This window comes from Podarcis cretensis (assembly GCF_951804945.1).
Source record: "Podarcis cretensis genome assembly, chromosome: Z".
In the NCBI taxonomy this organism is placed as follows: Eukaryota; Metazoa; Chordata; class Lepidosauria; order Squamata; family Lacertidae; genus Podarcis; species Podarcis cretensis.
This window is the reverse complement of record NC_137184.1, coordinates 22032319-22044857: the sequence shown is the minus strand read 5'-3', so window position 1 is coordinate 22044857 and position 12539 is coordinate 22032319. Positions and strand designations below refer to the sequence as shown.

The 12539-nt window shown below is 39.5% G+C and overlaps 1 protein-coding gene across 1 annotated transcript in view; it reads right to left on the bottom strand.

Moving 5' to 3' along the window:
- Window positions 1-7556: 7556 nt before the first annotated feature.
- Window positions 7557-12539, bottom strand: part of ABCB7 (ATP binding cassette subfamily B member 7) — a 56322-nt gene continuing 51339 nt past the window's right edge. Inside the window, exons 15-16 of the mRNA XM_079961286.1 lie at window positions 12078-12185; window positions 7557-9306 (exon numbers count right to left, since the gene is read on the bottom strand). Of these exons, the coding sequence (XP_079817412.1) occupies window positions 9088-9306; window positions 12078-12185 (327 nt within the window). The 3' untranslated portion in view covers window positions 7557-9087. The remainder of the gene's footprint in view (window positions 9307-12077; window positions 12186-12539) is intronic.

The window sequence follows — 12539 nt, the reverse complement described above, 5'->3', positions numbered from 1 at the left end:
CACAAATACACCCTTAAGACAGGATTTATGAGCAGAGAGTCAATGGAGAGGTTTTCCCATTTCCTTCCTCACTGCAGAGAATTTTTGAGGTGGCTGGAAGAGTCAAAATGGCTTCAGGGTGGTTCTCTTGTACTATTTCAGACACGTGGTTTATATACTTATGTATGTGACTTCCGGGTTAGCGCCTCTGGCAATGGCGGAATTCCTCTGATCAGGAGGAATTTACTCCGTGGAAACAGGGTCTGGCCGCCACGGCGAAGGCGGAGACCCACTAAAAATCACAGGTGGGAGAAGCCTGTGAACCTGGGATTCGGCTGGCACCTTTTGCGCCTGCCCTACTCGCGGAGAAACCCGCGAGAAACTCCAGGGATCTGGAGCGACGTGGGGTGAGTGGCGCGGTGCTTCGAATTGACTGCTTCTTTCATGGAGTGAAGCCGCATAGCTGTTGTCGGAGAGCGCTGACTTTTTCCTGTGGACAATTTGATCTTAAAACAACTACCCGTGAGTAGAACGGAAAATTGGATTTTTAAACGTCTTAATTTGGCATCGAAATGGGGAGGTTTAAAATAGGAAGTCCGCCTTCCCCTTTTGTAAATAGACTGAAGCAAAGAGGCTGCAAGCTAAAGTCTTGGAAAGTCTTCCGCAAAGGATTAAACTTCCATCGATTAAAACTATTAAATCCCCCTTGGAAGCAGGAGAAGAGGGGGGAAATTTTGGATTGTGCAAGCCTGCAGGAGAGAGTGATGAAAATTAAATCACCACTGCTCTGAACCTGGAAAGGGGCTGCCAGTAAGATTGACGTTTTGAAGTTCATTGGCTGTGAATAGAACGTATCTTGACAGTTAGCTAAATAAGAGAAATATATTGTTTCCATTGTCCTCTTCTGCGTTTAAAAAGGAGGAAAAGTAACTGAAAATTGAAACTATATTTACTGTTTGAACTGTGCTTAAAAGGATTGACACAAATAGAAACTGTTTCCCTCTAGAGGGAGCTTTTGAAACTGTTATAAGAGCTGAGCTGGGGGAACCAGCTGCAAGATAAGAGACTGTGAGAATCAGGGATTGACCTTGGACTATTTGAGAATGTCGACAGAAGAAGCTTTAGTGATTGCATTATGCAAGATAAGTCACTCGTTGGAACAACTCTGCAAGAAGACAGATGTTATGACTACTAAAATTGATAACTTGGGACAAAAAGTGACTAACTTGGGACAAAAAGTGACTAATTTGGGACAAAAAGTGAACATCAATACAGAAATTATTCAGGATCTGATACAGGAATCTACTTTGACAGGGCAAATTGTCGAGAAGGCGAAAGAGAAAGTTGCTGTTGTTGAACCTAAAGTAATACAAGTGGGAGCCCCAGCCTTACAGAGGCAAATTGAGGACTATAAGTTGAGGCCTTTTATGATTGAATTAAAAAAAGTCAGATTTTGAGGATCGGAGCCCTGTCTGGACTGGAGAAGGAAAGTTGGACAGATCCCTTCATGCAGGGATTTACTGACTTTTGGGATTTGGACTTGGGTCGTGAGGAGATTGGAGCTGTGGGGGCCTTTAGATTTGGAGGAATTTTGAAACATGTCCTGAAATACCTTATGGATTTTAGATTTAACCATGGAGATTTGGTTGACCTGTCAAGAAGGAATAAAAGCATTGCTAGGTTGGAGCTTCCCCGAGATCTGCTCTTCAGTATCAAAGGAAGGAAAATAAGAACAAGATCAGTAGAAGACAAAGTAAAGTGCATGTATAAATATGAAGAAGACCTGCAGAAGGGACTTGGAAAAGAGTTAAGAGCCTCGGACAGAAGATCACCAGGTTGATGGACTATATGGAACTGACGAATGACTGGCAGTATCCAAGACCAGGGAGAAGAGATGGTGGAAGAAGATTGGGAAAAGTTTAAAGTTTATTTTTAGAAATAGAAATATTGTAAAATTAGTGAGTGTTAGAAAAATGTTGGAATGAAATCTTATGGCTTTAGTAGAAATGTTATAAGGAGTTAAGTATAAATAAGCATTATAGTATTAATGGAAAATAAGGGTAAAAATAAGTTAAGATATTTATATGACAGAAAATAGAGAAAGGTGGAAAGGAATTGCTGAAACAATTAATAGAAGTGGAATACAAAAAGGGAGGTGAGAGGAGGTCGATGAAACAAGGGTATGAAAGATAGAGTACTGAAATGGTATGATGTATGTTTTTAAATTGTTTTTGTTTTGTTTTGTTTAGGACAATGTGTCAATCTTGTGTGTTGTATTGTTTATATATTGTATTGTATTGTTTTTTCCCTTTCTTGTTTTTTTCTTTTTTTCTTTTTTTTCTTTTTCGTAAGTTTTAAAAGTAATAAATATTACACACACACACACACACACACACACACACACACACTTATGTATGTGTTTGCCTTGTACATTTATGAACGTTTATTTTATATATATAAGAATTCCTATAACAGGGGGTTGAACTAAATGACCCCTTGGACCACGTCCAACTCTACAGTTCTATGATTTCACTCCAACTTGAATCCTTGGAGAATCACTACTACTCAATATAGAAGGGAACATGTGGCTCTCCAGAGATGGCTGGACTACAATTCCCATCAGCCCGAGCTGGCATGGAAAAGAGAGACCCTCCTTCCCGATTTCTGACAGATTTTGAGTGCCCACTTGCATTTGGTATAAGTATTCAGTATTCAATCCATTTCCAGCTCCAAAAGCTTAAATCTAAAGGCTTATCCCTGTCAAGCCATTTTACGGTCAACAATGTTTTTCTCCTTCTTTTCCTTTTCAATTTCCTTATGAAGTTGTTATCCAGGCCTTCCTATTGTTCTCCTTTCTTTCAACTTACCATCCATTATGTTTTCAATTAGTCCTGTATTTCTTAGAGCTTGCCCTACCATACTTGATCGCCTCGTCTGCGCTCTGCATTAAGCCCTTGTACCTCTCCAATATCTCTTTATTAGTTTTTCCTCTCTAACTCTACACTTGCTGTTCCAAGACTGCATTTCAAAAGCTTCAAGTTCTCTTTCTTCCATTTTTAATCCAGTAATATACTACTAGTTTCAACTAGTGCTAGTAGAAGCAGCTGACTTTCACATTACATTCTCTCTCTATATTCATGTTTATTTTCTGTTTCTCAGAATTTCCCTGGGACAAGACCTATAAATCTGAGCTCAAGGCATGTTGCTTGAATGGAGATTCAAAAGGATGCTGTATGCACAAACCAGAGTCCAGAGTTCTTACTACATTTTACTTCTTCATGCTGTAGGTGACACCCTTCCAAAAACAAACAAACAAAAACCCTCACACACAAACCTGAAAACTTTAAAGGGCATGTTTTAAGGCTGGAGTAATGTGTTCTCCTTGACCATTTCACTGATGGCGACAAAGCATGGAAGAACAGTAGGGAACGTGCCAGGCTGCTAGGATGGCAAATTCATATGTCATTTCTTGAGATTCAGCCTTACGTATGGCCTCAGGCAGCTTTTAAAAACGTTGTTTCTTCACATCATAAAAAACCAGTACAATTTAGTACAATGGGTTGTGCCTGATGGATGAAAGGCAGAATGCAATGATGGTGGCTGTATATATCGAAGAAAACTTAGGTGGAGTTGGAGCTACATGCTAAAAGGATGCAGAGCACCATCTCTTCCTAAACCTACCAGAAACAGTGATTCAGGGAAAAGTGTTCACAGATCAGCACTGGTTGATTTGCTCCTGGGCCAAGTTCAAGGCATTCATATATAAAACCCTTAACAACTTAGGACCAGTTCACCTGTGATATTGCCTTACCTCATATACACCCACTTGACCACTTCAATCAGCAGAACTGGCACTGTTACAGGAGTCACATAATACCCGTTCTGCATTTGTAAGAACTTGAGCTTTCAGTGTGGCAGCGCCTACCTTGGAAGTCCCTGCCTATTGATAGCAGGCACCTTCACAAAAACATTTTTGTTTAGACAAGCCCACACAGGTGTTTGGAAAGTCGGTGTGAATTTTAATTTGTGCTTAGTCTATTGTCATTTCAACTTTTTGAAAGTCTTAGCAATATTGTTGTTGACTTTTCTTTTTTGTTAACATTACTGGTGTTGTTACTTTTTTGTAAACTACTTGCAAGCCTTAAAAAAAACAAAGAAGACCCCCAATCACTTGATTTCCGTTTTTTAAAAAAAATGCAAAAACACCCCTATATATATGTTTTATTCATTGTTGTATGTAGCTTTGTATTACTTTTCTCAAAAAGCAACGAAGACATTTGAGAAATCAAGAAAAATAAAAACCCAAGTTAAGCTAGCAAGGCAGCAGAAGGCTACTACGTGAGCTTCTGTGGAGTGTTTCACAAATGCTGAAGACCTCCTGATAAAAACTAGTCAAGAGATTGGTCCCCGCCCCCCAATAATTTACTAGGTGAATAAAAAATTACCTACATGCAGATCAACCTGCCCTTGCAAAATTTCCATCAGAAAACGTAATTTATATGCCTCCAGTCTTATTATTTGGAACTCATGTGTGCTCGACTAGCTCCTTGAATATGCCTATAGAAAGGCAGGATACAAATTTTGAAAACTGATTAATAACAGTTTCCAATCTGGGTCACCGCCGGCCAGTAAGCTCCCTATTAATTTTAATTAATCTGAGAAAGAACTAAGAGGTGGGTCCAGAAAGCCTAGGGCTTGCCGATCAGGTCAGCGGTTCAAATCCCCACGATGGGGTGAGCTCCCGTTGCTCGGTCCCAGTTCCTGCCCCCCTAGCAGTTTGAAAGCACTTTCAAGGTGAAGGTGAACGGCGTTTCGTGCCCTGCTCTGGTTCGCCAGGAGAGGTTTAGTCATGCTGGCCACATGACTCGGAAGCTGTCTGTGGACAAACGCCAGCTCCCTTGGCCTATAGAGCGAGATGAGCGCCACCGCAACCCAAGTCGTCCTTGATTGGACCTAACGATCAGGGGTACCTTTACCTTTACCTTATCACTTGCCCCAGAGTTAAACAGGGGAGATCCACACTCCAGCTCCCATTGCCACCACGTGCTCTTTGGCTACCAGGCCAAAATCAAGGTGTTACTGTTAGTAAATGAAGTCCTCAGCAGCTTAGGACCCACTTGCCTGCTTCAATCCATGGAACTGAAGCCTTTACGAGTGCCACAAAATGTTTGCCTGCACTTCCAAGGAACAATTCTTCAGTGTGATGCCACCTACTTCTCCGGAACTCCCTGACCAGACATTATGCAGGCACCTTCATTGTGCTTTCCGTGCCTGCTAAAAACTTGTTTCTGCAAGCCTAGCAAAGCATATGGTGTATAACTGTAAATTTAAGGCAAGGGGAGTAGATTTAAGACATCAAATATCCTGGCATGGGCAATATATACTTACCTGGACACTTTTTTAATTCAGCCAACTTTCTGGCGGGTTCTGACAAAAGGAGGAGATGCAGGTCTCCATCAATTTCCTCCAGCTGCCTCCAGCTCCTTTCCTCTCAATCCAGGCTCTGTCCTCACTCCTAACGCAGTCGAGAGCCAGTATGATGTAGTGCTTAGACTACCAGAGCTGGGTTCAAAAAGCCTCAGCTATGAGGCTCAGTAGGCAATTAATGGCCAATCACTATCTCCCAGCTGAACTTACCTCACAGTGTTGCTGTCAGGATAAAAAGTAGGGAAAGCTCCTTGGAGGAAAGTATAATTAAAACAAACCACAAGGTGGCTGTAGCTATGCTTAGTGAATATTGCAACCACTTCCAAGCTGAGTTCAAGAATTTTCTTTGGTGAGGTGAGAGAACAGAAGAGAGAAGGTATCCTTACTACTTTCAGAAAAGCAGGTTCCTATCCAATAACATCTTTCTGATCTAAATACTTTGTGGCTGCACAATTATAAAGCTTTGATTCAACATCTTCCCTGGCACAGATAGGCTAAAGGCGAACTGTGACCATAGCTAGATTAAAAGGTGTGGTCTAAAATCATTAGGCAGGGCAATATTCACACTTCTGATAATGAGACAGATCATTGTGGGAGGTGACAAGGAACATAAAAAGCTCTCCCTTCTTCCAAACAGTCATGCAAGATTTTCTACCAACCACTATTAGAACTCAAAACACCACAATTTCTTCTCATATCACTTACGTTACAGAATAATTGCAAGGCTGCTCTGTCAGGGTAGATGTGATCAGGGTTTCTCTTCTGTACAAGGGACAGAGAAAATGTTGGGTTTTCCCTCTTGGAACTGTTGTTGAAGCTGGCTACTATAATAAGCCATGTTAACAGGACACCCATTTGTATTCAGAAATAATTTATTCTAGTAATAATTATCTACACACACAATAAATGAATTATGATAAAGTAACTTCCTGATGAATGTTGTACAATAGTTGTACAACTATTTTACTATGGGTGCTTTGGGGGGGCACTACTATCTCTACTGTACAAGTTGCAACTGAAATAAAGACTGGATATAATTTTAATGTTGTTGTTGTTGTTTTAATGATGTCATTAGGAATAAAAATGCAGTCAGGAATAAAAGCCAAAAGAATCTCCAGAGAGGTCTGCCTATCAACAGTCAATGTACTGGCTAACAGTATTTCCCCCCTGGCTATTTCACAGCATTCTGTGTTTAAGGAGTTTGTCCATTAATTGCAACTTTTTAGGAATTAGGTCTAAGTTGTTAGAAGAAGCCAACAATTTTAAGCCGTAACTACCCCCCTCTACAAAGGCATACAGGGGGACAGATCAGACACCAGTTAATAACTAGGACTCTACCTGGGTGAAAAACAGGTATTGGTTTTGGGCTCATCAGGTACTCCATATTTCAGCTTGCAGGCAAGAGGCAAGCAATGAAATGGAAGATCCTGCAGGTCTTACCACTATCTAGCCTGCCCCACTTTGATGTTACATGCTTTTATTTTGTTATCTGGTTGAGCTAGGGCAAAATGACCCCATCTTTGCATCATTAGAACATGCAGAGATGTTTATAGAGCCAAGAGATTCTATAATGTTTACAGCTGTTGTCCATGACTACTAAACAGCTTCAGTGTTTTACGTGGCAAGATTTGGTGTTACATTACAACATCCAGTTGCCTCAAAAGGCAAAACCAAGATTGCCTTGCATAACCTATATATAGAATTGGCATTTGAGCTCAGATAGAATCCTACCAGATCCAATATAAATTTTCAATATGTTGTAAATGAGTGTAAAAAAAAAAACAATGCTAGCTTTGTAGCAAATAACAAAAGCCAAAATGTAAAGACCATCCATAATGCAAAACTACTACTATTTTTCAACAAAACTGAGGATATTAACAAAGTAACATAGTTCTTCAGGGTAAAGGTAATGAATGAGAGTACAGTTTTTAAACTGTACTTAAGCCCAAAGTATACAGAATGTGCTCAAGAGCTAACATGTTTCTTTATTTACAACTCTCTACCAGATGCTTCCTTAAGGACCCTTAAGGAGAAAAACCTGCAATAGGAACAAAGAAAATGCAACAGAACTAGAACTCAACAGTAACAGGTAAGTCTATCTGGACTAATTGTCATCAACCTAATATGTGAAAAGTTTAGAAGAGTCACTGTTTATGAGAATGGTATATTTTTAATCAAAGTCATGTCATACACCCATTTATTACATAAATACATTTTCTTCATCAACACTTAACAACCTACTTGGGCCCAAATGATAGTGACTCCTAACGGTGCCCACAGATTTGAAGACATGCTGCACTGCTCAACAGAAAACTGACTTATTGGTAAAACAATAACAGACAATATTTGTATTGAATTTTCATTGGAATATAACAAAATCATTTCCTGAAAGTTTAATTCTTTTCTTCACACTATTCAAAAGGTGTAACTTAAATATTCATAGAATTTTGCTCAAATATGAACCCAGACACTAAATAGGCTTAAGAATGACCATCATAGATTTTTGGAAAAATGTAGATAGGGTCAGTCTTACTACTTGGTAAACTATTGTGTGGTATATTGCCCTGCTGGAAAAACTAATGAAGAAGCCGAGAGTCCTCAAGGACTAAAGAAAACGGAAGTACATAGCCAAGGACCCCACTGGGCCTACAAATTAACACAGCTGATACAGCGTCTCAGGGCATTTGAATACTTCAATTAATTTCCACTGTGTCTATACTATAAATAGTTCCAGTTGCTGCCTTCTGTGCAGTCATATACATGTAGTTTATTTATTTTGGTTTTATTTTATGTTTGTTTTGTTTGACAGTGGTCTATAGTTGTATATGGACTATGTGTGCTGTCATCAGATCCTGTTTGATAACACTGTATTTTAAAAAATTATAAAAATTATTGGGGGGGGGAGAGAATCAATTACTTCTGCACTTCCAGGAGTAGCTGAGAATGGAGATAGCTAACCTTCATTATTTTACCTTGCAAGGTACACTGATCATTTAAAAAGAGCCATTCCGTTCATAATCTTAGTCCCCCCAGAAATATGTATTTTTCCCTTGTGCTATAAGAAAGGGAATGAGTTAAGGGACTAAGCAGAAATCTTTCTGTTTTGAATTTGCTGCCACAGGCTTGAAATCCATTATTCTTTACAAAAGGATACAAATTCTAACAAACCCAACGATCATTAAAGAATGTTAAAAAAAATCATTTTCTTCACTAACAGAGACATTTGAGTTAACTGGCTTTTGTTAAAACCGATATATAAAAACATTTCTAATCCACCATCAGTGGTGAAGAGCAATATAACGCAAACATTTCACAAGGCAGGTCAGATTATTATATTCTGGCCAGAGCAAAGGGATTTACAGCACTTTACAAACAATTGCTGAAAAAGTGTATACATGTCTTTCACCAAAAACATGTTATCAATCAGATGTTCTGAAGCAGTTTTGACTTGATTCCTATGACTTCATTAATATCTGAGGTAAGGGGAGACAGATGTAAAACCATCCTTTGGTTAAAGAACTTGTGTTCCACGGGAAAAAGCCTTTTCTTTATTTTTTAACATGGACAACAAAATCTCTGAACTGTTTCTTCTGTTGAATGCAGAAAACAGCTTCAGTGTGAATTTGTGCCACCCTTAAACCAGGGTTGGGATGAAGAAGGGGACAGGAATTGAGCTCACACTCAGCAAGAACAATTCCCACAGCCTTTCACACTGTTGATGATCTCTTCTTGCAGCTTTTTCCTTTCCTCGTCTTTGGACAGGTGATTGGTTTTCTCCTCCCACCTCTCGTTAGTATTTCTGTTCAGCATCCTGCTGCTCTGCGTGTGCCACATTTCATAGTAGAGGCTGCTGGGACTGGTAAGGAGATCTATATGCCTGCCACGCTCTGCAACTTTACCCTGTTTTTTAAAAAAACCATGAAGGCAGTGATCAAAACAGACTCGAGCAGGAAGGAACAAACAGTGCACATATAGCCACCCTGATTTTGAATAAGGAAAGAGCACCCTTGGCTACTTGTGTATACTCAGTGTTTTCTCCTTTCTTCCATGCCCTTCTTACATCTTAGCTCATCTATAATGTCGCCTCTTACTTGTCTTGACTATAAACCAAAAGTTCTAAATACTGCAACTTTTCCTCATAGCAGTTTTTCCACCCCCCTGATCATTTTGTTTGCTCCTCTTTGAACCTTTATGAACTTGACAATATCCTTTTTGAAGTGAGGTAACCAGAACTGCACACAGTATTCTAGAAGCAATGGCACCATAGATTTATATAAAGGAGTTGTGCTATAGACAGCTTATTCTTCATTTCCTAATGATCACTAGCATGGAATTTGCCTTTCCCACAGCTGCCGCACCCTGGGTCAACATATTTATCAAGCTAACTGCTATGACCCCAAGGTCTCATTTCTAGCCAGTCACTGCCAGTTCAGGCCCCGTGTGAAATTTAGATGCTTGGGCCCTGACATGCATCACTTTACACTCATTTACATTGAACTGCAAAAGTCCTTTGGGAGCTCTTCACAATCTCTTTAGGTTTTAACAATCCTAGACAATTTAGTATCAGCAAACATGGCCACTTCACTCTCACTCTTAACTCTAGATTGTTTATAAACCAGTTAAAAAGCACAGGTTGCAATATTAATCGTTGGAGGATTCCACTTTCTACACCTCTCCATTTGAAGAACTGTCCATTTATACATATTCTTTGCTTCCTGCAACTTAACCAATTTCTGAACCACAAGAGGACCTCTCCTCTTATTCCTTGGCAGTTAAGCTTACTCAGGAGTCTTTGATGATGTACTTTGCTGAAAGCTTTTTGAAAGTCCGGGTACATTGTTGTCAACCAGATCATCTTTATCTATATGCTTGTTGGCACTCTCAAAGTATCTGACAGGTTCATGAGACAGGACTTGCCCTTGCAGAAGCCACGCTGGCTCTGCTTCATTACAACTTGTTCTTCTATATGCTTGGTTATTTTATTTTTAACCACAATTTCCACCAGTTTTCCCAGGACAAACATTAAACCAGCCTGAAATTTGCAGGATCCATCTCTGTAGATCCTTTTTAAAAAATTGGTGCTACAAAAGCTTGGGTCAGAAATACAAGAGAGACAGTGGGAAAAGATGGCTGTCTCACAACCAGCACTCTGTTGTAAAAGATTGGTAGCAGCAGTGGTGCAAGGCACTTTAAAAGAAACTGGGCTGCTATTACTAATCGTCTCATCAAGGAAAATCACAGAAATGAAAGCTACTCCACTAAAACAGAATCTGTTGGGATCCAAAAAAAAGAGGGCACATGCACGTGCACATGGGAGAGAACTGTGTATGAGCAGCTTAAGGTTTTCAAGTGGTTTCCCTTGCAGCCATTCCTACCAGTGAAGGAACAAACACTGTTCCACTTTATTTCCTGCACACACGCGCCCCATATTTGGGTCCCAGGCAGAGACTAGCATAACTCTTTTGCAGTACATACAGTATTATTCAAACAGGCCCTATCCTGCCAGATAGTAATCCTAAAACGAGCAACAAAAGTGCATTTGGAAATTTGAAATGAAGAATTTAGAAGTTGTCTGCTCTAAATTCTTCTGTGTAACTCGTATATTTAATAAGAGGAACAACACGGAAGTTTTAAATAAGCAACAATGAAGAATTCATTGTTGAACTAGAAACTGTAAGAGCCACTTAAAAAACATTTTTATCTTGTTACTTTCCCCCAGAATTTGTTTATTCCCCCCCACTGCTTTTTTTTAAAAAAAAGTCATTTGGTCTTTATTTTATTGAATTTACATGGTGTTTTTTTAAAAAATAAGTGGGTGTGGGACCCAAAGCAGAATGATTATATACTGAGTACTCCTTTTGGGGTCCCCCACCCAAAGGCTTTTCTGGGATACACCATTTCCCTCTCCTAAACCTGATTTTCTGTCTATCATGTCTCTCGACTCCAACAGTCAACATTTGTGACTGCTGAGCATGTCTGATCCTCATCGGGCTGTTTTCCCTCACCCACCTCAGTTTTCTTTCTGAATCTATTTTTGTTACTTCTGCAAACCTCAGTGTTCCCCTTGAGTCTGATGATACCTCCCCCCTTGTGCACGGAACTGGCATTTGGCCAGTGGAGTTTGCTGTTAGCAAATATGATGCAAGTTGCCTTGGGGAGTTTTGTGGAAATGTGGGTTACAATTTATTTAAAGCAAAAAATAAAATACTAGAGATGATCCAACTGCAACAGGGTATGGTGTATTAAATTTCTCATTTAGTGAAGAGTATCTTGCTGCAAAAGAAATGTCCATGGGGATATGATCTTATTGTCAAATTTCTATTGAATGGCAAAACAATTGCATGCTTTTGAAAAGTAGTCACATTCCTAGTATGCTTTTGTGTAGATGCACATTAGAAATGCAGCAGAGTAAGAACAGAACAAATGCACTAGGGTTTATGAAACACACAATGCTTCTTCCACCACCACCAAGTCACCCAGTGAAACTAAGTAGGCAATATTACCAGTTTGCTCCTATGTCCTTGAGTGTATGTGAAAATGCACACACACTTTCAGATATTTATAACTGATGGAGAGCGTGTTTCTAGTGAAATGACCTTAAAGAAAGCTGGGCTATATTCTTTAGCATGGCTGGAATTTAAGAAAGATTGCATAACTTCAGAGAGTCTCACCTGATCCAGGACAATGATTTCATCTGCATCAACCACTGTAGACAATCTGTGTGCAATAAAAACGGATGTTCTGTGTTTCACCACATCCCTCATGGCACTCAAGATGTTCTGTAAGATTAAAGATATGTGAAGCATTGAACATTTTATGCCTTTCAGGGCAGAGGGACCATCTTAAGAAAGGTATCAAATGAAAATAATTTAATCACTTGTTAAGAAGGGTCACCAGCAATTTCAAAGTTACTACATAAGAAAGAGGTGGCTAGTTTGAGAAACGAAAGTGCAAGGATTCAGGGGCTAGCTACTTTGAAAACTTCCAATACAGATATTACAAAAGCTTTACCATTCTAGATACCCCAACAGGGGCTTTGCTGGGCTTCTAAATCTAGTTTCTAAATAAGGGTAATGTGTGTGCACAGGGAGTGGTTTATTTTTGCTTCCTTTAGAAAAGCAGTTCCTTTAAAA